The 26085-nt window shown below is 45.1% G+C and overlaps 1 protein-coding gene across 2 annotated transcripts in view; it reads left to right on the forward strand.

Annotated features, from left to right (window-relative positions):
• MIB2 (MIB E3 ubiquitin protein ligase 2) overlaps positions 1 to 26085 on the forward strand; it is a 48917-nt gene that overhangs the window by 7455 nt on the left and 15377 nt on the right. For both annotated transcript variants that reach the window (XM_086475997.1, XM_086475998.1), the window contains exons 3-8: positions 8730 to 9080; positions 9548 to 9719; positions 18729 to 18835; positions 21466 to 21660; positions 22937 to 23079; positions 25037 to 25144. In XM_086475997.1, the coding sequence (XP_086332123.1) occupies positions 8834 to 9080; positions 9548 to 9719; positions 18729 to 18835; positions 21466 to 21660; positions 22937 to 23079; positions 25037 to 25144 (972 nt within the window). In that variant the 5' untranslated portion in view covers positions 8730 to 8833. The remainder of the gene's footprint in view (positions 1 to 8729; positions 9081 to 9547; positions 9720 to 18728; positions 18836 to 21465; positions 21661 to 22936; positions 23080 to 25036; positions 25145 to 26085) is intronic.

Below are 26085 nucleotides of genomic sequence, written 5' to 3' on the forward strand. Positions count from 1 at the left end.
GCCTGCTCTTCTACAGTGAAGCTGAAATGACAAGATATTAATCCCTGAGCAAAGGCATATTAATCACCTGCTTTATTCTGTTTATGTAATACAGTTAAATATACTTTGAGAGCAGGTGAGGTATGGGGCATGGAAATGGTTTAACCTCATGCAGGCTTTTTTCTTGATTGATTGATTTTTAACAGTGGCAGCTGCCCCATTTCTATTTTTTTTTCTGTTGAGAGTAATTTGTCAGTAGAATAGCTTCATTTATCTGCTATTGATATTTAAGCCACAGAAACATCATCTGCTCTCTCTCCCACTCTGTGCCAGTGATGCCATTTTGCAAAATTTAGACTAAACAGAAATCCTGACAGCACAAGGAAAAGGGAAGCAAAATATCATTGAGACATTGTGGCTTTGCAGTGGAATATTAAACAATTTGCTTCAGCCAATTCTGCGAATCCTTTTGGTGGGCTGAGGGGGTGAATTTCATGGGTTTAGTCTAATTTCTGGTGGTTAAGTTTGTCACATAATGGCTGAGACGTTTTCACCCTTCTACCTTAAAGACTGCTAGTGCTGGGAACTAAGAGTTTGTGTCTTCTGTGCTGTAGTTTGGCACTGTGGATTTGCAATGCGACCGGGCTCTCTAGCTATCTCTGTGTTAGCCACAGAAGATCAAGCCTTGGAAACTGCCCTTTCCAAAAGGGAGAGTGGGGCCTTGCTAGGCTTTTCGTCTGAGCGGCTAAACAAGGCCTGCTCTGACAGTGCTGCTCTTTGTATGAGCAAGGGCTGAGGAATGAGATCTGGAAAACAATAAATGGTCCTGACTGCGTGTTTGTCCACATCAAGAAGCTGGACTTGTACTAGTGCTGTGTTAAGAGGTAGTATTAAAGCCCAGTGTTTGTGTATTAATAATTTATTGAAGCAACTATTCTGAAAGAAAAAAAAAAGTTAAAATTCCATATTAGCCCTTATAGTAGTTATTTTTCCTCATTTAGTAGGGTTTTATGTATAGGCAATAGAAGGCACCCTTACCAGGGAGTTACAAGGAGAGAGACGCAGGTGGTAGAGCAGGGTGTTGAATGGGCGTTGAGATAATAAAATGCCATGGAAGAGGCAAAACGCTCCAAACTGGACCCGTGCTAGAAACTGGAGATTGAATGCACAGCGTTCAGGTGTGGTGGGAGCCAGGAAGGGTGTCCTGGGTGGGAAACTGCACACGGCAGCACGCCCTGTGGGGCACCACAGCCAGCTGGCAGCAGCAAGGGCTCCTGGCCTTGCCTGGGAGCCAGGAGGGGACAGAAGCTACAAGGTGGTGAGTCAAAAAGGATTATTTACTGTGTGTTTTGCTGGGTTTCTGGTCCATTTTCATTTAATAGTGAATATATTTGTGGGAGTTGTGTGTATCCTTGAGAGAAATTACACTGCATCCTGTTAGTGAGAGCACAGGCATGTGTCCGCTGTTGTGCTGTCCTGGAGTCCTACAGTTTGCTCAGGAGAAAGAAAAGTGAAGGGCGAGTCTGAATTTGAGTTTATTGGTCTGAATACTAGTTTTTTGTAATTAACTTAGCAGCTTTGAGCCTTGGACAGAAGTATTTGAACCTAGTTGATTATTATTAAAGGATACAAAAGTATTTCAGTTTTTCAGGTAGGGAAACTGGGGTAGGGAACAACACTCAATTGTGTAGGTAAGCATCGGCTAGGCGTTTAGCTCTTCAACTCGTGTTGGTTTCACAAAAAAGGGGGAGAACCCTTTCAAGCCTGATTTCTGTGGGGTGAACATCCATAGGCATAGTGTAGAAAGCAGTACTGCTGAAAACAGCTGCAGAGCCACAGCAGTTCTTAAGCTGATGTGAGCTGACTTAATTTAGCCATTAAACCGAACTTGTTTGAGCTCTGTTGATGTTCCTAGTGCAAGGATATACAAAAGTAAATCTTGAAACTTTAAGGTAGTGGTTGTTGATCAATCTAAATGTTTAATGGCTTGATATGACTCTTTTTTTTTTTGATGACACTGTGTCCCTTAAGTTCCCTTGGAAGCAAGCAGTTAAAATGTGGGGGGGTGTATGTGTATGTGGCGAGGGCTTAAAATAAAATACTTGGAGTGACTAGGAATCACTTTGGCAGCTTAATAATACAGAACGGTTGAAGAAACTGCTCCTGACTGAGTCAGGTGCCTCTCTGCTGCCTGTTTTAGTTGGGAGCGGATCCTTTTGACCCCTGGCTTGAGCTGCAGACCTTTGCTGTCATGTAGAATCCCACTGCAATGAACAACAAGGCTGGCAGGACCACACAGTGTCCTCTGACTTCTTAATTGTGATCTGCCTCCTGAAGAATGAATGTCATTCCGGTTGCTTGTTTGTGCTGCAGTCGAATTGTTCTGGATTTCTGCTGTTGCAGGCAGTGTTGGTGATGTGCTCTGTTCCATGCTGGATGTCTGTAAGCATTTTATGAGGTTTGCCCAGTCTGCATTGGGATCAAGGAAGGGGGAAGGGAAGTGACGTTTGTCTTGCCAGAGCTCACTGGCTTGCAGTTATTTTGCTGATGTCAAGTGAATAGTGTCAGTGCACAGTGCCCTAGCTCTGCTTGGTGTGTTCACCTCTTCCCCGAGAGAGATGAGTTGAGGATCAAATACTGAAGCACAATTCCAGTCATTTGCTAATAAAATTTTCAGCTGGAATGTCCCTGGCATCCCTTTGTTCTGCTTGTTAAGTCCTTATGAGCGCTGATCCAAAAGGATCATTGCCCGTTTCAGTGATCCCTGTAAATGTTTGCATTCATTTCATCTGGTCGCTGCCAATTGCAGCTATTGATTGTTATGGCTCTGTTACACTCGTTTTCCTAATCCTTTCAGTGCTTTCTGTTGCTTTTCAACGGAAGAATCATCAACATGAATTTACCGTGCTGCTATTACTACTTCTGTCTTCCCTGTTTCACAGAGAATGAAAGACTCCAGAGGTAGCTGAGATGTAAGCTAACTCTCAGTCTGCTGCAAGTTAATTTAATAAACTCAAGCCTGTGTGTAGTTCTTTTTGTGCTGCTTATTCACTATTTGTATGAGAGGGGAACTTGGGGCAGGAGGGGAGGGAGGGGGTCCTCAGAGGAGAGGCTGGAAAAGTCTTTCAATCCTCTTCTCATTAAAATAAGCTGCTTTACCTACCTCTAAGTTGTGCTGAGGATGCTGAAGCTTAATTCTCTTACTCATAGCATTGTATACCACGTGGAAGAATGGGCTTATAGCTCCATAGTAGTGTCGTGGAGTAGCGTGGATGTGTTGAATAAACAAATACGGAGTTTCAAGAAGCATTGATCTGCCCAGTTTTGTGAGGCAGAGGACAAAGTGTTTTTCCTCTTAGTAATGTTACGTATTTTCTGTCCCTGAATGGGGATTTACGGAGGAAGTCTTCACTCCTGTGACGACTGCCTAGACCACCCAGGATTCACCAAGGCGAAGATTTTGCCCTCCGTTGTCAGTCTCTAGCCCTGTTCTGTAGTCATGGTCATGTCGGAGGCCCAGCACTTGCATTCAGAGCATGCACGCGAGCGAGCGCGCGCCTTAAGGAGGATGCGAAACGTTACTGTGAGGGAATTACACGCAGTCTGGGTGCGATTCATGGGTTTTAAACCATAAAAATAGCAATGGTCACTTGTAGCTGTTCTCCAGGGAATCTGACCCAGACTCGTCTGTCTCCAGCTGGCTGGAGAGCAGAGCTGGGAGGCTCTCGAGTGCTGTTTGGAGGGAACAAGGTGGCTCCTCGCTGCTATTGGGCTGGTGCAGATGACTGTAAGGGGGCAGTTCCTGGCCCTGGGTGACTGCCTCGGCTCTCAGAAGCAAACACGGCTTTTAGCTCCGGGCTGCCGACACAGGCCGGGCCGGCGCCTCAGGGCTGGGCGGGCCTGAGCGGCCGTTTTCGGGGCGAGAGGGGCAGAGGGCGGCTTGCCCTCCCTCATCCGGCTGGATCTTCCTGCGGCCGCGGGGCTGGGTCGCTGTAGCTCCTCCGGAGAGGTGTCAGTCGTCGGGGTGCCCTGAGCGTCCTCCTCGCCCCCATTTTCTGAGCCTGGACGGGGCGGCGGGGCCGCCCGAAGCGGGGCCGGGACGGGCAGCGGCTGGCTCCGCCCGGGAGCCGCCCCGCCTGTCGCGGCTGTGACCGCACCGCAGAGCGGGGGACGGGCCGAGGGCCCCGACCGGCAAGCGAATCCGCCGCCTGGCAGCCGGCCTTGCCCCCCCGCCCCTCCCCGGCCAGGGAAGCCCCCGGCGCTGGGGCGCGGCCGGAGGGCAGGACCCCTCCGAGCGACGGGTTGACGTGACAGCTCCCGCTCCCGCCTGCAGGTAACGCGGGGCGGGAGGGCGGGGGCCGCGCCCGGGCTGTCCCTCCTCTCGGCCGGAGCGGCGGGGCTGGGGCTCAGGCCGCCGTGGGAGCGGACAGGGCGGTGCCGGGAGCTGCCGGGGGTAGGTGGCAGGAGGCCCCGTTGCTTCGGTTCACCGGGGCCGTGGCGCAGCGCCGGCTGTCCCGGCAGCCCTCCCGCCTGATCGCGGGTGGGAGCAGGGCTTCAGCCCTGAGGCCCCTGGGCTGGGGCCGAAGGATCGAGTTCTTGTGTCAGTTTTAGGGGTTTGTAGCCCTAAAGCGTGTGCTTCGTATTTCCTTGGAAAACCGCTTAAGAGCGAGAGGATGGAAGTAAGTAGGTGGCGTGAGCTCTTAGGTAGGGGTCGGGTGCTGCAGACCTCCAGTTGTTAGAGATATAAGATCCAAAATAACAGACTCTACCTGAGGAGAAGGAAGGGTCAAGGAGAATAAAAATAGTAAGAAATGGGGAATGGTGTTATTTTCCAAAATGCTTAGTGTAATAATGACTTCTCTTGGGGCATTTTAGGCTCAGGTGAGCTGCTGTGGAAAAGACCCTGTAATAAAAGTTCCGCTGCAGCCATCTCCACATGCGTTCACAAGGGATGTTTGGAAACTAATTTCGATATATTAAATACCAGAGTTTTGCAGACTCGTGTTGCTCTTTGGAAAAAGGGTGCAATTTGCATTTGCGCTTCAGGAAGCATCCTTAGGACAGGCAAAGCTCTCTAAGGTGGAGTAATTCACCCAAGACGACTATTCAATCTGCAAAATATGTGCAAAGAAAAAAAAAAAAAGCTGCTTTTAAAAGAACAACACAGAGCAGAACAAAATCACCTGCATCTCCCTCTGTTTGCCATGCTGTTCAAATAACTTGATAACCAAGTTACATGCATGAATTTTGTAAATCTCTTTACGTCACTGTTCGGTTCTGTTTGCTGTGTATCCGGTACAGCAGCAACCTTTGCCTCTTACGAGGCGGATATTAGGTTGCCTCTCGGGCACCTTGTACCAACAGAGCAGTTTGAATATTGGCAGAAAGTTGCAAAAGTTACTGCAACTAAAATATTGCGGACTGAAGGTGCTAAAATATTTTCCCTTTGTTCCAGTTAAGTATTGCCGTGATTTCCCAAGAATGGACTCACAGGTTACACCTGGGCTGTTCGTTCCTGTGTCACAGTAGATGAGGTCAGAACGTTTGTTCAGGATTTCAAAATATGCTTGTGTATTGTAATGGATTATTTGTTCAGCTTCAAACTCCCATGGGAAACTGATGTTTTCTCTGCGAATCATTTCTGGCAGCTATACCTATCCTTCCCTGCAATAATTATGACCCAGACAGCATCGAGGGAGGAGTATTTGCTTCAATGAGTGAAACATTTCCACTTAGGAAGTAAATAATGCTGATCTCTGGCATGGTTCAGACTGCAGGAACATTGTAATTCATCTTATAAAGATTTTGAGTAGTTCTTTACTCTTGTTATGCACCACCCTTGCAGATTAGCTGAGAATGCAGGATGCATTTGGTGCCTTCTTGTGTCGAAAATGGGGTTAGAATTAAGAAGACAGCCTTCAGATCAGTGAGCAAGGGATTGCGTGAAGGTCATTGCAGCACAGACAACTCTGTTAACTAGTATTCAGCATCCCAAGTGTACAGTTGAACTACAATAGCTTCCTAGAGCTGTGGGATGAGTACCTGTGCAGCTCCTTTGTGAGTCGTAGGGACCTGCAGAACCACAGGGAACTCGATGCCTGTGGCAGCGGTAAAAGTCTGTTCCCGTCTGGATCCAGCTTATTATGGGCTACTGATGAGATGGATTTTTGTCCTCGCAGCTTGGTACCGGTGGTATTGACAGGGATTGCTGTCTGTTGTTCTGCGACAAGACACCTGATGTTGGCATGTCATATTGCGTCCGTAAGTAGACTCACGGTGCTGTGAAACGATGCCTTTCTGCAGGACTCTTTCTACAGAGTGTCTTCGTGTAGCTTTTGTATTTCACTGGCAGTTTGAAGAAGGGATCTCTGTAGCATCCACGTCAGAAAAGTAGTGGGAAAGCGCACAGAGAAAGCGTGGATTTGCCTGTATGTAGGTCACACATTTCTGGGACCGAGGCAGTGCTGACCTGAGGTTGGTACTGTGCTGTTTGACCGCACTGGTGAGCACGTCTCACGATATGTAGTGTGTCAGCCTGCTCTGCTCTTTTCAGGTAGCAGGGGATCGCCATCCTCCTTTATACTGCAGTGACTTAAATTGTGGCACAGACTAGAATATTCTTTTATGATGAATAATTTTTGGAGCTGGCATTGCCTTCCTTGAAATGCTGAGAGTTCTGAAGCCTGTGATGTTTCATTCATTCCTGGGGACAGGGGGGAGGTCCACTGAAATAGCATAAAGCTGTTAAGGTTGGAGAGTGGCACTCTGTTGTCATCTGAAGAACCCTGTGGTATCTGTTGTTTCCTTCTCTAAGTATGCAATTCCTTTTCGCAGTGTTACTGCCTCCTGCCACCTTCCACCGGTTCACTTGGCTGGAACAGGAGGGGTGGTTGTTGCCATTGAAAGGCCATGTAGCAATAATCGAAATGTGCTTCTCTGGTACCTTTGTATCGTTGGATGTTTCCGTTTGTTTTCTCTGCCCGTGGGTGTGACTGTCTTGACTGGTTGGTAGCAGCCTTTAAAAAACCCAAACAGTTCTGCCTCTTAGTTAAAGCAATAGATTGTCCACTTTATTCGTCTCTGATCTGGAGGAAGAGGGGATCGTACAAATCTCATTAGGCTCTGCAGTGCTTTCTAGAAAGGATATTCTTTCTTTTTGATAATTTCTGCTTTCATAAAGACAATAAAACACCACTGCACCCTAAACTCGGCAATGTTACATCCACCTCCACAAAGGAAGTCTAAACGAAAGTGTCGCCCAAGGCACCTTGTAGTGATGATTGGAATGAAAGATGACATGACGTTCACAAGGACGTTTGGTTTTGATCTTGCTCTCGTGTGACAGGCGTTTGGATGTCACAGTGATGCGTAGCAGGAAAAGTCTGAAGCTAGAAAGATGCTAAAGCTGAACAGAAATCAGGCTCTTTCTGCACGCTAGAAACTTGATTTTGCATCAAACTACTCCTCCATACATTTAAACGGGGATGTTTGGCTGGAGGAAGAGTTTATTTTTAGGCCTCAGTGGTTTCAGTTGCTTTATTGGTGGGCAGTAGCGTTAACAGCACGTCACATGGCACAAGGCTGCTCCTATTGCCGTGTCTGAGGACACGTCCTGTGAGCTTGTTGGCGAGACTGGGTTTGTCAGCCTGGTTTGAACTGGCTCTGTGTCATGGCTCTTGGTAAGAATCGCTGTACTTCTGGAATGTGCACTATTTGGCCCTTGGCATTCTGTTGGGGTGGTTGTTTTTCCAAACGTTTAGAAAATTTTGTGTGTTATGGATAGCTTGAGAGGAAGAGTGAGACCCGAGGATGCCCAAAGATGAAAGGATGTTGCAGTAGATTTTTCCAGAAGTCAAAGCAGCAGCTTGGCCCTAAATAGTGAAAGCCACGCTCCTCTATCTTGTCGTTCTGGTGTAAGAGGTAGACCAGGCTTTGACAATCTGTTTGATTTAGTTGAAAGTTGTGGATGTGCTGCGTCCACTTGGCGTTCACCTCGTTTGCCAATTGTCATGGCAACAGCTGGAAAGGCTATCCCAAGCTTTTACTGATCCCAGCACAAAATCTGCAGTGCTTATTGCAAGTAGGCAATAATCTGTTCCTGCCATAGCTGGCATTGATAAATAGCAGCAAAAGATTGGCATTTTTCTGACATGAGCACTTAAAAAAAACCCCACGTTATTACTTCTTTCAAACAGGCAAACATTTCTTTCGTATGCATTTTTAAAACTTCCTGTATCCCAAAATCGAAACCAAAACTAACTTTCTGGGCAAGTGAAACTCAACACTGCAGTGTTTTCTGTTAAAAGGCGTATGGAGAGTCTTCCTGAAGAATAGACTGGTATTGACTTTGTATTGCTACAGTGATGCTGTTGGTGTTTTCCTGGTCATTTATTTCAGCTCTATTTACTGTGCTTTTTTGTTTCTGTTGCCATTGTGTCTCCGGTAGCTGTTGCACACATTCCTGAGTTTGAAATCAAGGACTGGTACTGGAGTTTTACAAAGACTTCTTGCCCAGTTCTTTTCCCTCATGCCCAGCGCTCTGGAATAAGTCTTTTGGATATTATGCAGATGTTTCTGTGCCTTGGAAGTCTGGCTGGTTTGCGTATCTGCGCTAAAACTGTGAGGATCCCTGTTTTAAATAGAGAACAGAGTTATCTACTCAGCAGGTCAGGCCTCTTGTGTAGCCAGGTCATTCTGGGGAAAATGTGATGTGTTGAGTGGCGTCACTTAATTGTTTGTTGTCTTACTAGGTGTGCTGAACATGCTGCTGCTGCTGCTGAATGTGTTGCTGATGATACTGCCCGTCTCCAAAACCCTTTACGTGGAAGAGTTTTAGGGGTTGCTGTGCAGATCCATGGACGTGGACCCCTATGCCAGCATGCAGGTTGGGATGCGGGTAGTTCGTGGAGTGGACTGGAAGTGGGGCAGCCAGGACAACGGCGAAGGGAATGTTGGGACTGTGGTCGAGATTGGTCGGACAGGCAGCCCAACCACTCCAGATAAGACTGTGGTCGTGCAGTGGGATCAAGGCAACAGAACCAATTACCGGACTGGATTCCAAGGGGCTTACGACCTTCTTCTGTATGATAACGCACAGATAGGTAAGTACAGCAGGACAAGAAGCACAAGCACTGGTGCTGTAAACCCATCTCCTTTAGCGTATGTGGCACCTGCCTCACATGCTAGCTGGAATGTTAAGCCTTTTGCAGCTGCCTGTGGACTGATGCTGAGCAGCGCTGTTCGCTCAGCCAGTTCATGGCAATGAGATTCCTGTGTGCCTCTATGCAAAGGCTTTTCTTTCCACTTTCTTTTTTATTTGTGAGTCTAACAGTTTTCCTGACTTTGTCATTCTGTTAGATTCTGGCATGACTTTTAGGATGGGAGTCCCTTAAGCCGGAAAATGGGTGCTTCATATTACACATATCACTTCATATTATATTATTGCATCATCTCCAATACATGCACAGTACGTGATTCTTTAAAACATGCTGATGTCAATCTAAGAGCTTGGTCAGCCTGGTTTCTCTGGGGTTTTTGTGGTTACATTCCTTTGCTTTGTTTCTCCTAGGTGTCCGTCACCCTAACATCATCTGTGACTGTTGCAAGAAGCATGGCATACGGGGGATGCGGTGGAAATGCAAAATGTGTTTTGACTATGACTTGTGCACACAGTGTTACATGAACAACAAGCACGACCTGTCCCACTCCTTCGAACGCTATGAGACGGCACACTCGCAACCGTAAGTGGTGCTGCAGTCCAGTTAACCATGCTGAGATTTGTGGGTCCCTGTTCTATAACTGTGGTCTCCAAACTGGGGGGGGGGGGGGGGGGTGTGCCCCAGGGGGTGTGCAAGATGGTCTATTGGGATGCAGCAATAACATGATAGAATGTCACTAGTACATGTCTGTATCATTTATAAAGAAATATAAGTACATATACTGGGGAGGACTCAAACTTTTTTTGCTGATGGGGTTGCATGATCAAAACAGTTTGAGGACCACTGTTCTACAGAATAGCATTAAGGCTGGAGCTACTGCTTTTATGGAGCTGCTTGGAAAAAGACAGCAAACAGAAATCCGCAGAATTTTTCTGTCAAATTAAGTTAAGGTGAAAATTCAAAATGTTTACCTGCTCTGGTTTTTCTTTTCCTCCCCCCCCCCCCCCCCGTTAAATAATTTCTTAGACGTGCTTTGCTCTTCACTGTTCTCGGATAACAAAGTGGCCACAGGGAGGCCGACAGGAATAGTCTCAACAGTAGTTTCATTTGTGCCTCCTAAGGTGGGCATGAAGATGAGTCTTGTAATCCTCTTGCCTTTAGGAAAAGTAATAAGAAATCAGCTCTTGTCTCTGTCTGATTTTATTTTTTTCCTCTTTTTTCCTCCACTTGAAAATACCACTGTGCATTGCATCCATCTGTGGAGTGAAAAGTATAATTACTTTGCTAAAGACAGTGGCGTCAGATTTGCAGCTGGTTTTGCTCCCATATGGGAAGCTCTCTCTGGAGTTGATTACCATAGTTTTGCCAGTGTGGGTGAGCCAGAATTGTGAGTTGCTAGCAAAGGGATAGATGTTGCTGTCCAAACATGTCCCCTCTGAGCTCTGAGGCTTGTGTTTATCCATCAGATTAGGATGTTTCTTGAGCTCGTGTTAATATGACAAGCCAGCCAGATCCTATTGTGAAATGAGCTTTGTGATTTCATAAATATATATATTAGAAAATATATATTTAAAAAAAATAAAAATAGACTTTTTTTTTTCCTCTTTCTTTCCGTGAATATTATAGTTAGCTGCAAGTAGTTACTCAGAGGTGCCTGCTTGTGGTTTTTACTTTACCTCTAGGTACTCTCTGCTGTTAAGGCACATAATCTTCCTCACATTTAAAGGAAAAAAAATAGGCAACAATTACTGTAGGACGCTGCGCTGTTGCAGAGCAGTCCAGATTTTCTGGCCTTTGCACAGGTTCTCCGTGATGCTGCACAGTGCTGCGTTCTGTTGGGCAGCAGGCCAGCTCTGTTACCTTTCCTGACCCTTGTCAGGAGCACCCCAGAATGCTGTCGTTCATCAAGAGGCAGATGGCTAGGCGATTTCTCCCCCAGGACTGTTACCCTCTGCAGAACTTGCTGCTTTTCTGAGGAATCTGAATGGTAAAAGGTGTAAATAGAGCAATTTTTCCTTTCAAGGCTTGTATCTGACCTGTGTCAGGGCTGCTGTTTGAATTAGGCAGTAGAGTGATTGCTCCTAGTGTGAAAAGAGAGCTTGGAAGACCGCCAGGAAACTTGCCAGACCTGGTACTGCCCTATGTGAGTTGTTTGACTTTCACAAAGCACTGCAGCACCACTCCAGAATGTCACCGAAGCACTGGAGAGCTCTTTGGAGGTAGTTGACTGCTAAAGCAGAACTTAATGTCTGACAATACTTGCCTCTTAGTGGCTTTTTGGTTTGGTTTTTGCCTAAACTTCTTCACTTTTTTCTACGAGTGTGGTTCATTCAGTGGTTACAGAAGATATGATGTAAATTAACTTTGAGTTGATAAAAAGAAGTCTAGACAGAGGCCAGTCTATGCTACCAAGCCTTTTGTTAAAGTAGCAGTGTTCTGATTTACATTACTGTGTGCTGGCAGGAGCACTGGTCTTCCTAGTACCAAGCAGCTAATAAAAACTGCTGTTCCTGCGTGGCAGGTATTGAAGGTAGCTGTGCGGAGGGATGGAGAGAAATTAGAAATCCATAATGAAGAAGCTTCCAGTTGTGGAAAGCTGCAATTTTAAAGATGAATGAAAGGTACATGTTGTGATTCTTAGAAGTCACTGTGCTTTTGGACAAAACAGGCTGTCAGAAATGCTTTTTGTTTCAGTCATTTGACTGAATTGCATGGTGGAATACTGTACTGTAACTGCAATGAATATGTGTTTTATGCAAGAGTGTTCCTACAGGAAATTGGCAAGCTGAAACGATTTTACTCAGAAATGTCTTACAGTGCAGGAGCAGGAAGAAGTAGGAACAGCTTTGCCTTAATGCAAATGTAATCCTATGATTTGTTGGTCTGGTGTTCCATAGATTACTCTGCATTAAGAATTAAATGTTCTGCTAAAAGAAAAAGTGAAACGAGGGGCATGGAGGGAGATCACCTTTGAACAATGGCAGATAGATTTGATTTCTTTGGAATAACTGAGGTCTGAGCTGTAAAGACACGTTGCCTTAGGCAATGCGGCATCCTTTTCGAAGAATAAAAATTGCATACTTATGACTCACTAGGACTGTTGCTGAGATCACTCATCTCAGTGTTTTTGCTTAATAAAATAGAAGAGAAAACCTTTGGCAGTTCCCCAAGGACCAAAAACCCCTGTGCATTTAAAAAGACACTGTATGGATTTGGGTTTTCTTGAGGTTTTGTTGCCACCCGCTGTGGTTTGAAGGGCTATGAAACACAGGATGAGCCTCCTTTAGAGACTGAGATTCTCTCACCTCCTTTCTCTGGCAGGGGATGGGTAGCTTTTGGTTCTTTGCAGGGAGCCTCAAGCACAGTGGTGTGTTGCTTTCAAGACCCAGGCAAAGTGCTGTGATGAGCCCACTGGAGTGTTATTAGTCAGAAAGCTTATAAGGGGAGTGAATGGAGAGAGAGCCCACCAAACTTGACAGCATCCCATAATCTTGGTTTTGCGTAACAAAGGAGGGTCTACTTCTGTGTCACGATTGTAGTCCTTGGCTTACTGTCAGTGAGATCCCACACAGACCCGTGGAATGCAGCTGTATTATGGAGCTGTCCCATCAACTGTCTTTAACCAAAGATGGAGAGCTGGGAGTTTCCAGTCCCACCCTGGTCTCTGTTCTTAGTCCATCGTGAGAGAGCATCGCCCTGCCTCCCGTCTCGCAGCTGCTGCCATAGCTGATGCTTCGACAGAGAGAGCTAAGGCCTCTCCTAGGGCAATTTCACAGATCGCAGTGTGGTGTCCTTGCACAGAGAATTGCGACCGCCTGCACTGCTGCTGCCAGACCCACCGCGTGGCACCCATGCAGATAAACCCAGCCACGGCCAACGTAACTGTTTGTAGCAGCTCCCTAATCCTAGGATTTAAGAGGCCTTAAGCCCAGACAGGCCCTGCAGAGGGTTCCCAATCAGTTTTCTAAAGAAGCTTTGAAGACACCTTTACCTGGACGCTATTTCAGGTCTTAAATGACCTGAGTTTGAACCTCTGGTGGCAGGAAGTACTGATTTTTTTTTAATATTTTGCCATTTGGAGTAGTCTCTTCCTGATATCTGCCCATCACTGGTATTTTTTTATTGGTCTTGTTTGGTTTGAATTTTATGGCTGTTTTGGGAGAGTCTCTCATCCTTAGTTTAAAAGGATGGACAGCTCAGTTTCACTGAAGACCCTTTTTCACAATTGTATATCCATTTGCTGAATGTGTGCTTAGTAATTGGAAGATAAATCAGTGTCGGTAACAGGATTACAAAGCAAAACTCATCAGGTTTATGTTAGGGCTGGAACAGTCAGGCACACTCTGGTGAGTTCTGCAAATAATCAAGTCTGAGATAATCTTCCTCTCATGCAAAATATTAGTGTTGCTACATTCAAGTGCAAAAGCAGCAATGGCAGGGGTGATGCCAAGCTGATTTTTAGGAGGGGATGTGGTGCGTTTTACCCAGGCTGTTTTCTAGATTTCACGCGCTGATAAATCACAACCGTAACAATTTTTCAAAAGTCGTATTTTTTTCTGGAGCACAATGGGGTTGGAGGAGCCAGCAAACTACACAGGGAGACGTTTTGTGTAGTCAAGCATGAGAAATACAAATATTTTCTCACGTTGTGTTTTATACTGTAGTCAAAACAGAGCTTGCGGTTATTTTCAGCCATAATTCTTAAACCAGCTCTGTCTAGTCTAGTTACCAGTTGGATTTCTAAATCAGATACATTACAAGAACAAGTGTGTGCTATCACTCAGCTATGCATGTGCAATGCAGACCCATTCAAGGCAGCTTTAATAATCCAGCCTTCCATCTGCGACTGCTTATACTGTAAGCCTGAACTAATATAGCAGCTGAGTGACAACTGCTGGGCATTTGATTACTAGGCAATAAAGGGGCTGCAGGTTTATTTACTGTAGTAACCTCTTCAACACGTGTTATTTGTGCAATGTCATTTTAAGCTTCTAGACTAAGAAATTTTGGTGAGTAACATTTTGACTCTTGTGTGGTGATGTGTTTGTTTCCTAACTTTTTTTCAAATGCTCATTAAGTATAAATGGATTTATTAGGATTAATTTATTTATGAATTTATTCTATTAATGAATGAGTATAATTTTTCTTTTAAAAAACTCCACCATGATTTACTGGATAATAACTACCTAACTGCCTCCTTAAAAAAAACACGTACATTGCAGAACACTAGGGTGTATCCCCACAGTAGGGCTTCCCTTATTTAGTTTGGAATATTCTGTTTGATTTGTGGAGTAGAGACTAAATTTCAGTGACGTATTTTACCTTTATCTTTTCTGGAATTACATGATCAAAACTGTAAGCAAGAGAAATCTTCACTAAAGCATCCTTCGCCTGCGTTTTGAACTAATAGTCACGTTTAAAGGATGATAAAAGACATTTCGTTTTGTGTGCTCACAGTGCTTCTGTATCATTCTCAGTACAATATTCTGCCGTGGAAGGCTGCATACAGACATCTCTGAGAGCATAGCTGAGAAAACCTTCTGTCTGCAGTGCAGGGTCGAGTTTTAAGTGTGCGGGCACATTTTCGTTCACATTTAGTAGCCTTGGCCTGAAATCGTGCCTGCTGTGGCTTTGCAGACCTGACTCTGATACGAGTTAGCTTTGGAGGTCAGCAAAGCAGACAGCGAGTGTTTAGGGTCTGCGTTACAAATAGCTGGTCTTGTGAAGATCTGTGCCTTGGCAAGGAAGGATAGGATTGACAATGGAAATTCTTGGTAAAGACAGTTCCTGAAATAGGTTTCTGTGATCCTGATCCCTCACTAGTGTCCTTGTCTTAGTCTGGTTCATGCTTGAGCAATCGGCATCCGCCTGCCATCTGTCAGAATTTCCTTCCTTTATCCTTTGCTGGAAGTGCTTCAGTAAAAGCTTTGCTAGGGAGGATTAGAGAATCTAGAATTTCTTCTGTCGTTGGGGTCGGTTTTACCTGTAGTTTCTGTAAGATCTTTGCGTTGCCTTTCTCGAGGGAGCCTGTGGAGGTATTTATACATCCTAGAAGGGGTGTGGGTTTGTACCCACCGTGAGCTCAGATTGTAGTTTGCAGCTGTGCCTTTCTGAAGAGATCAACACAGCGTTTGTGGCCTGCTACCTTGCAGGGTGACCATCCCTTCTGCTTTCCCGCCCCGTGCGTTGTGCTTGTTTCTTCGGATAAGAATCTTCTGCAGTGGAAACATCTCTGTCTTGCAAAATATGTTAGCTGTGCCTGCTATGAAGGGGCTCTGACTTCTGCAGGGCCTCAGATTGCTCCTGCAAATTAAAAGCAATCTCTGTTCAAACTTCTCCAGTTTTTTGGCCTCAAATCTCTATCTGTGAAGCATGGATGACGCTGTTTCGCTAGCTGTCTGGAGCGTAGCTCTGAGTGACGTGAAAGGCTAAGTAAGCACCTCAGCGAAATTTGAGCACAGGCAGAATATCCACAGAGGGGTGGTTCCCAGCGTGCTGAAGAGAGGCATAGCTTCGTTCTGTACAGTACGTGCTCCCAAGTGCTTTCTGGACTCTATAGTAATTCAATATCCTTGGAATTTGTAGGGCAGAAATGGCTGCAGACTTTGGCTGTCGTAATTAAAATTGTTATTAAAGGCAATACTGCAGTGATTAAGTTTATCCCCCGGGTATTTTTGCCACACACTAATAACTTTGGTTGTTATCCAGTATTTGGAGCAAAACATGTTGAATTATATTAAAACCTAAGATGTATTGGCTCAGGACTTCTGGTTCTTGCCTTGTTCTTTGGTGTTGCTGTCAGCAGTCCGGTTCAAGCCAAGGTCAAAATTTTGGTGAGGCCGGGGAAAAAGGGCGGTTATGGTGGCTTGCTTCCAGCATTGAAGTTTCTTACACTTCTTTCTTCTTTAAGGAAGCTCAGCTTTCTGAACTGGTCAGCTTTGTTTGCCTGGTTTCTAGCCACAAATTTCACTGAAAGTGACAGGTTAGCATGAGAGCTGTTGAGATGGGAAATGACTGCTGTTATATGGTTATACAAAAAGGGAAATTATGCTAGGAATGTAGTGAATGGGGGTTATTTTGCTCTTTAAACATCTTGCTTAAGCTTAGCTTGGTGCATTATTTTACTATTATTGGGAATCTTTGCATTGAAACCCCTCCCTTGTGAAAGCAGGGTTTGGAGAAGTATATTTTTGTCTCGGGACTTGGCTAAGACGTCTTTGATAAATGGGTAGAAAAGCCTTCAACAAAATACAATGAAATCAGCACATTGTAGCTAAACTGTTTCAGATGTAGTACACAAATCCATGCTGGTTTTTGAAGCCAGTCTGTAGCGCATGACACAGTGTAATAAAATGCTGATCAGTGTTTCTTTTTAGCTGAGCTTTTTCCTAGCCCTCTTTCGTTATCTTCTCTTTCATAACAACTGCCAGCCTTGATGGTGTTTGAAACAGGCAAAATCTCAACCATTCAAAAAACCAGCTTCATCTTCCTCCTGTTGAGCTACAGTCTGGATAACGAACATTCAACGATTATAAGAACATGTGTAAATAATCTCTCCCTCTTTTTAAACAGGTTAGGTTGTAAAGCACAGGTGGGAGGTCTGTTAACAAGTTAAGAAAGGTGAAAGACTTAGGCTTTTGGTGGATAAGTAAACAGTAAGTTCAGGCATAAGCTTTTTATCCTTCTGAGTCTCCACCTTCTCTCTCTAGGCATTAGATGGAAAATAAATACAGCGTTCTGAGGTCAGCCCTACCCCTGGTAGGCTTCCCCTCCCCTTCCCCTGTGGAACAGCTGCTGAACTTGGTTTTGCTCTGTCTGGTCTGGGAGTTGCCAAGAGCCTGTCAGGAGGAGGTGCGCAATTACGGGTATGGATTGTGGCACCTTTGCAGTCACCTAGAAAACTGGATTGTACCCTGGGCGAGCAACACAACCAGGTCCACAGGGACTTTGGTGGCTTGGTGTCTCATGAGAAAGCTTTCTGCTAGGGAACAGAGACTAGGACCAGCACGCCCAAAACCAGCAGAGAAGCTGCTGTGACATTATGGGGATTGGAAGCTGCTTTAACAGGACATCAGACCCCCTGTTTACTATCACGTAGGTATTTTTTTTTCTCTTTTTTTTCTTAAGGTGGGTCGGTGTGTGTGCCTGTGATGCAGGTTGCAGGGCAGATAGAAAGGTCTGCGTTCTCCTGGAAACAAGTCTAGCCACAACACTGCTGGTCTAATCTGCTCTGCTTTTCAGCAAGTGAGCCAGGCAGCGCAGCCTGCAGCTTAGGTTATGAAATGTGCTGAACTCCTTACGCCTTTGAGCTGGGAGGCTGCCTGAGCCATTAATGCTTTCCTGCAGCCTTGCGGTGTGCGCCCTGGTAATGTCCGTAAGCATTGCTTTAAACTTACCCCTGGGATACAGGGGCAGCTGAAAGTCTCCCTCTGAAGTGAGGCTGGACTTTCTGAAGGAGTTACTAACTTTCTCCTTACTCCTCTCTCCCTCCCCCACCCCCTCTCAGAGGCTCCCTTTTAAAGATAGGTTTTAATTGTGTGAGACTTACTTTTCTTTGCCTCGGGTGCTCTTCTTTGGGAAGCCTGTGGATTATAGGTGGTACAGCTGGCCGTGAAAACTAACGTGCCCTCCTGCTGTGATGATTAGGATTGCTTGATGATACTTGCAGCAGGGCTTCCCCTGCTCTGTGTAGGCAGTGGGGTGGAGTTGCTAAATCCAGATTTTGATGACTTTGGTCTGCAGGTGGTGTACCTTATGCTGTAGAATGCTGGTGAATAGTTATGTTAAAAAGTATTAATTTGCATGCGTTCACAGTAATCATACTTGGTCCTGAGCTGCCTTGCCCTAAGACAATTTGTGGTTTGTACATCTCACGGAGCGCGTGGGGAGTCTTTTCTTCTTTGGAGTTACTGGATTTTATTTTTGCCCCACACAGCCCCCTCAAGGCTCTTGAAGTTCTGAAAGAAGGATGATCTTTTTTTCCTTCATGCTGTGTGTGAGTGAGTGGATGTAATCATTTTGGATCTTTGTGCTTATGTATGTTCAGCTTCCTGAGTCAGCAAGGTGACATTCTGGTGCCTTACAAAGTGAGAGCGAGCCCCCACCACAGTCCTGCTGCTTGCCTGTAGATCTGTGTTTGTCTCCCCAGACTGTCACTGAAGTGTGCCTGTTCCTCATGCTCATATAGCAGGATCTGTTCCCAATTAATCCGCATCCCACGGTTGAGAGAAACGCAGAACTTTCTTAAAGCTCACTGTGGATCCCACAATTTTTTATAATGTTTGACGATAAACCTGGCTCGTCTTTAGCCCAGAGTACTGTTCACTCGTTGTCTTTCTGCCATCGGTGGAACAGTGCCTAAGTATTCTGACCTTCCTGGGGAGACCAGCGTTTAGGATCAAAGACCCTGTTCAGCTATTCTATTGTTTTCTCTCACTTCTTACGTGCTTTTCAGAACTCAAACCAAGTTTTTCTCTACGTAAGCGTGGAACACTTGGTCCTCATGTGACAGACCTCAGTTGGAACGGAGCTTTATAAGGCGTGAATAGTAACAATAAATTTCATTTGTTTTCTCTTATTTTGTTTTTCCAGAGTCCTAGTGAGTCCTCGACAGAATTTGACTCGCATCACCTTAAAAGGGACTTTCCAGGGTGCTAAAGTAGTCCGTGGCCCTGACTGGGAGTGGGGTAACCAGGATGGTAAGCTGCTTTTGAGATGTCCTGTAAAACATCTTTTCTTTTTTTTTTTCTTCTTTCTTTTTGCCAAATTGCTAGTTGAAAATGCATCTGCTGAGCAGTAGCTTCTAGGGGAGCTGTTCAGATCATGCAGGTTGCTGTTCTTTACAGTATTAAATGTTATTAATTTTCTTGTCTTTGTTTAAAAACATACCTGTGACATAAACTGTACGCATTCATTCAGGGTGTGGGAGGGAAGTTTTGCTGCTCGTATTTCATAGATGTGAAAACTCATGGGAACCACCCTGGAAGATCTTGTGTAGAACTATAAATGTGTACCATGTTACAAGAAAATAGACCCATCTTTTCCTGAAAAAGCTTCCATTCACAGTGGGTATAAGTTTGTCTGACTTTGTGTACAGTACTCCTTTTTTTTTTTTTGGAGTTCTTTGGAATATCCTTATTTGGACACTTTTAAGAACAGTGAAGAGAAATGATCTGTAAGGATCATTTGCATAATTTCTGCAAAGGGCTTCAGGCAGCAGGAAAACTAAAAAGACACCGGGAAGTAAAAGCAAGACCGTTCGATCAGATTTCTCAACGAACTGCTATTGCCCTTACCAGATACACAAGACCTCATGATCAATCCATAAACTTACCAGGACCCTATTACAGAGTTTGTAAGGTGGTTTATTATCACTACTTACATGTTACCTCTTTAAATAGGAATAGAGTTGATGTGTTAGTGCTACCAGGAAGCTAAGTTCAGAAGAGCAAATGGCTGTGGATGGGGGCAGCTCCATCAGCGACAAGGCTCATTAGGGAGCAGCCGAGTGGCTGGCCTTAAGTTTCTTCTCCCTTGCCTTGCACATCTAACTGCTTTCAGGTCACAATCATCGTAAGCAACACAAGTCTCAGACATGTAAATGTTGATCTGATCCCAAAAGGATGGATAAGCTGTACCGAGCATAAGCTGCTTTTGCTCTCAGACCCCGCAAGTATCCATGTCCTCCACTGAACCCAGAGCTGCAATAAATGGTGGAGTCAACATTGGAAACCTTTGGTCTTACTAAATAATTAAGGGGAAAAAAGAAGCTGTAAACATCACAGTGTGCACAAGGCTCTGCAATAGAAACACACAGTAAAGTTTCCTTAACCCGTAGCGCTACCCAGAAATTGGTATCAGTGAATTAGACACAGTCATATAACCCCAGAGCAGCACTAGAAAAGGGTTTTTTTTGCCCCTTTGTGTTTTCAGTCTGGAGTTATAACTCATAAAGCAGAAGCCATTCTCCAGCAACCACAGCAATAAAGTCTTCACTACTGCAGAAATTAGTGTTGAGGGCAAAATTTGACAATTGGCCAAACTGTTTTCTCTGCTGTGGTCAGGGTGGGCCCTGGCAGCTCTTTAGTCACTTCAGCCTTTTCATTGAATGCGTATTTTTCCTTACTACCATTTCCCAAGTCCAGACACCACAGAAGTGGAAGTTAGTTTGTCTGTCTTACGCTTTTTCGATAGGTATGCACTTAGACGAGAAAGTTAATTCCTTTAAGCTACTAAATTCCAGGACTTTGCAGGCAATTAGAAGCTCGTTGTCCACTCAGTGAGACAGACGGATGTTGCTGTCCCCATTTGGGAAGGCACTAGACCAGTGCTGGGACTTGCCCAAGTTCACACAGTGACTTGGCAGCAGAGCGAGGTAGGGAACCTGCGAATTCTGACTGCCTGTCACTAGGTTCAGTGTCGATAGGCTGTTGTCTCTTGGATGAGAATATGTCCTCTGTACCCAGCCAGCTTTACCTTCTCACAAATATATCCCCTTGTTCTGGGCTATTTCAACAGTACTCCTCCTTGCTTGGGCGGGTGAAGAGAAGTACCACAAGAAACTCTACTTGATGCTCCTTCGCCTGACTGGTGTTGGGGAGAAATTAAAGCTCTTGGGTGGATTTTACAGCGCTGCCGTGTTTTTATCTTGCCACAGTGTGGTGCCGTGACACTGTGTGGTGCCTAGCTAGGCAGTATTTCTTTGCACCAGGAGGAATAGCTGTTTCTACACAGAATTCAGCTTTTCTGTATCTGTATTCCAAAGTAAATGGTTAGCTGGCTTTTGGTGAGTTTAAGGTAGAGATTTTCTCCTAGTTGGTCAAACTGAGTTGTGTCATGGTTTAATTTCCCTAATTAAGAAGGTGGCTGAGATCTCTTGTGCCTTCTGCAGATCAAGGTGAGTCACGCAAGCTGTGAGGACGTTGTATGAGTTGGTTTTTTGGTGTGATTTCCTTCTTTCGTGTACATGAAGAACGCTTGACTGGAGGACATAGCTTCAGGCAGCAGTATGCTGTCAGCGAAGCAGACCTGTGTGCTTATGTTCAGCATGCAGAGCTGGCCTACGACAGGGTGCACAGAAACCCTGCCCGGCAGCAACCTCTCTGTCAGAATTCCATCTGCCCCAGCTACTGACTTTTGGCTCTGTGCCTGCTCCTCTGTGGTGAATAGTTGGACAACTGATAAGTTTTTTCCTTGTTTTTTACTTAGTTAAGATAAAAATGCCGTTAAATTACATCTCAGTAAACATCCCAGTGTCAGGTGAGTTTCTGTACGTTGGTCTAAGTGAAAATGCAGCTGGACAATTTTTTCCCCTCGTTTTTCCCATCAGGCGGTGAAGGTAAAACTGGACGCGTGGTTGATATTCGCGGCTGGGATGTAGAGACGGGACGCAGCGTGGCCAGCGTCACGTGGTCTGATGGTACCACAAACGTCTACAGAGTTGGGCACAAGGGAAAAGTGGACCTGAAATGTACTGTGGAGGCGTCTGGTGGCTTTTACTACAAAGAGCATCTCCCAAAATTAGGTGCGTAGAGACAAGTCTGCTGCTGAGAAATTCTGATTCGCGCTGCTGTATTGTGACGCTAAAGCCATTTTGCTTGGAAGACAGAAAACCAACAGGTGGTTTTCTAAAGTTCCCACATAATGTGCACCATTTTTAAGAAGTGGTCAGTGTGTGACCATATTGCTTTATTTCAGAGTGGTTAGTAAAGCAGTTTGGCCTTTCAGTGGTAAGGTTGTGTAAGACCATCAGATGCCCACAGCTGTATCCCGAGGAGGGATCTCCTGCCAAGGCAACTTCTTGTCTGCTGCAAATGCATGGAACTCCCTTGGGAATGCCTGCATCTGTCAGCAGAGAATTCACCCCGGTGTCAGTTCTGTTAATCCGGAGGTTTTTTATTCTTCAGGCAAGCACTGGTCCGACTGGTGTTTATTGTGCTTTTAGAGAGCAAATGTTGTTGTTCTGGTGGACCAAAAAGTGTATGGAAGGGGAATGTGACAAAAGAGAGATTCTGAGAATGGAGCTGCCAAATACTTGCCCAGCAGAGAGATTAGAAAAAGCTGATGTCTCTATTGGCTACTTGCTGCAATCCACCTTTCCTTTTACCTCTAGTGAAACCAGGGAAACCACTTGTGGTTTTGGACTTGCAGCTTTTTTTTTTTTTTTACTAAGGTGTAATTTAGTTGTATTTTTTTTTGATGAGGTGTGGGGCCCATATTTTGCTTCCCTGAAGGAAAACAGAGAGGTCCGTTCTTCAGTTTGCAGCACCAGAATCAGGTCTTTCTCATTCTTTCTCTCCCTGAGCAGCTTGGCAAGAGCACAAGGGAAGGGAAGGGTTGGATGGGGAGCTTATTTCCTTGCTACACAGGAGGGCTAGGAGGGTACGGCACTCCGTGAAGCAAGCTGTGCGGCTGCCTACGGAAGAGAACTTATTTTGAGTACTGTGTGGGTGTGTCTGCTGAACAACAGTTGTGGGTGTCTGAGTTGCTAAGAACAGCTACTGATGTCTGACATGGCACGAGAGACGTCATTCAGAGGCATTCCCCTCTCTGGGAAGCGATGAAATTGTGTCTTGTTAGAACTACCTCATGTTTAACCCATATCAATATCCAGTTAGAGCTAAATCCTCTTGATCTCTCTACGTAGTGCTGCCCCAGAGAATGTGTAGGGCTTGCTCCACGACAGAAAGGGGCTTTCGCGCTGTTCTGCCCCCATTAAACCTGTGTTAATTTGCAGCCCTTGTTACAAAGCTTATTGTTGCACCCTGCATGTCTGTGGGTGGTGTCATTCTTCTCTTCAGGAAAACCAGCTGAACTGCAGAGGAAAGAAAGCACGGACAGGCACCCGTTCCAGCATGGGGACAAAGTGAAGTGCCTGCTGGACATTGACATCTTGCGGGAGATGCAGGAGGGCCATGGTGGCTGGAATCCTAAAATGGCTGAGGTATGCTTCTGCTTGCTCCTGCTCGCTCAGGAACCTGTCAGTCACTAGCTCAGGTTACATAAGTAGGCACAGGCTGGGAAGTTACCAGAACATCTTTGTGTAACGTGTTACCTTCTACATTTCTATTGTGTTGACTGAGTCACGAATACAAATTCTTTAGTTATAGGACGTTGGAGACAAATTTATTTTTAGGCGCAGATGAATCTGTGTTGTATGAGAATTGCCTTGTGGAGCCCTGCATAATTTCCAAGAGTCCTGGAAGCCAGTGCAAGAAAATAATGGCTGATTTGTTTGTTTTTAAACGAGCCGTGGATCTTGTGCTTGGAGTTCTGGATCTGTTCCCTGTTTGGCTTCTTTTGTACTGTGCATTACTAGTAAAGAAAGTTATGTGTTTTGTCAACAGTGGGCTCTATCCCTGGGCAGGGCTAAAATTTCTTGGCCCATATGATGTTCTTGGAGTTTAGCCTGTTGTCTTGTCTTTAGTTTGCAGAGCTATCAGTCTGTTGTCACCTGTTGTCTAAAAGAAACCTCAGATTGTAGAGGAAGTGAGGATAGAAATGACACTTATTACTGTAATACAGCATCTCAGGGGGCCATCGTGGAAGTAAGTCTCCAGGTGGTTGTGAGCATTCAGTGTGGGCTTACATTCAGATGAAATGGTAAGAGCTAAATGAATAAATTAAAACCAAAGACCATTTAAATTAAAAGGTCTGTGCTTTTTGTTTTTCCCTAAGTCAACTTGCTTGGCTTTTGATATTTAACAGATACTGCCCGAAATAGAGTAAATTACCTTTACATGTTGAAGCAGGCAGTACTGCTCTTGTGCAGTAGATTTCCTGCAAGACAAAATCACGTTTTGATACTGCCATTACAGTAATAAGACCTGTCTCTGAGCCTGTATTAGTAACTTGTGTAAAAGTGGATTTTTGGAGAGGGAGAGGAGTGTATAGCCCCAAGGGACCCAAATGCCTGCTACTCTTGAGTCAGTAAACTGAATGACCTGCAGGTCTGATTCCGAGACAGCTGTCTGAAGCCTTGGTGTATGAAGCAGTGCTATAAAATGATAAAGATCTGTTATATATGTATATTAGCCCAACCTGCGCTATAGGTGAGCGGTCTTTGAAATCACACTTTAAAATGTCAAGACAAACGATGTCATTTCAGTTTCAATGTGGGAATCTATTAACTGAGCCTTGGTCTGGTTTTTTTAGCCTGGCAGGCAGGGACTTACTGTCTTCTGGCACAAACTTTAAGGTGGCTGTCAGTGGAGCCGTGAATTTTTTGTTCCAGCTAAGGCCTTCATCCCCAAAACTACAGTTTTTGAATGTTGCTGTGTAGCTAACGTAGCCTGCTAGCTTGTTACACCTCTGCACTTCTGAATTCCTGTTGTTGGTGAATGCAGGTGTAGAAAGCGATATTAAACAGAGAAACAGTAACTTCCTGCCGTCTCAGAAATTGGTACTTTTTGCCTCCAAAAAACTATCAGCTGCTCAGGACCTGCCAGAATCAACAGATAGAGAATACCGCACTACACAATTACGCTTTGTTTTCTGTAGTGTCCTCTACCGTGCCCGCTTTTTTTTTGTCCCCATAGAGCATGCCTTGCTGGTGTTACACTGCAGAACAATGTTGTAGTCTCTGCCCACCTTTGTCATTTGTGAAGAGGAGGTCAATTTGTGCTGGGTTTTCAAGGATATTCACACTTTGTATTCCTATTGCCCTCTTCCCCCAGTATGCTGCTGCTTTAGAGGAGCTTCTTAAGCAGCCTTTCCCTCCTTCTGCAGAAAAACAATGACTGCATCTCATTTAAAGCAGGTTCGGGAGCGCTGTTAGTCTGTGAGTTGGAAACGGTGGGTAATTTAGCCATCTATGCCTTGGATGCCTGCTTTCCCCACTATTAAGCAATGTGATTTATTTAGGGGGTTTCCCCTACTTTTTTTTTCCCCCCCATCAAAAGTTCATTGGCCAGACAGGGACTGTGCACAGAATCACGGACAGAGGGGACGTGAGGGTCCAGTTCAACAGTGAAACCCGCTGGACTTTCCATCCTGGAGCTCTGACTAAGGTAGGTGCTGATAGGTGAGCTTGGCCAGAACTAGAAATGCTGCAGGGAATAGCTGTCGATGTAGCCTGCTGTGTTAGGACACAATGCGTCTCAAGCAAGTGCCGGAGAAATATACTGCTACTGCAAAAGCAGTGGTTCTAGGCAGAATTTCCTGCAAGCCGTCAGAGCTAAGACAGATGGTTGCAGGCAGTGGGAGTTGGGCTACCAGGCTGTCCAGTTTTGTGAACCTTTGCATTTCAAATGTTGTAAGTTCTTAAGGTAAATTCCATTTCTTAATTTCAGCTTCTTTGATAAGAGTGGTAACAGTAGACCTACAGTAGCTCATCCTTCTGCAGCTGCCTTTCATCTGCGGCGAACCTTCTTCCACATCATTTCCATTTGATTTTGTTTTCTTCCTTGTTCTTGTGTCTTCATGTTATTCTCCTTCTTGCATCTTTCTTTGTCTTGCTTCTCTCACATTCTCCTGGATGACCTGAGTCTTTAATCCAGCTCCTCTAATTTTGTGTCTGCATTTCTAACGCTCATAGCTCTGGCCTTCCCCACTGGTCTGAGGACTTGAAATGTGGATGATTAGGAACAGGGCTAGCGGGTATAGAGAGCTGCTGGAAGAGTACAGAATTCTGAAAGACCTGAACAAGGTCACAATGCTAAAAACTCCAACACCAATGGAAAATGCAGTGTCAGACTGTTTTGTGCAGAATTAGTCTGCTTTGGAAAGTGTGTTTTGACAGTGCTCCCTTCTTAGCTCAGTGAGCAGAGGGAGCATCTGGCAAATTACCAGTGCAGATAAACTCTGCTTTCCCTTTTCTGTTTTAAATAACTCACAGATTTAACTTCCTTATTAAAATGAATTAAAATCTCCAGTGCCAAGTCAGGTATAGGGAGGAGATGGACCAAGGCAACTTCCATCTGTACTTTGTACTGGTATTCTAAATGGTTTG

Source organism: Leptosomus discolor, chromosome 20 (genome assembly GCF_034619465.1).
Source record: "Leptosomus discolor isolate bLepDis1 chromosome 20, bLepDis1.hap2, whole genome shotgun sequence".
Lineage (NCBI taxonomy): Eukaryota > Metazoa > Chordata > Aves > Leptosomiformes > Leptosomidae > Leptosomus > Leptosomus discolor.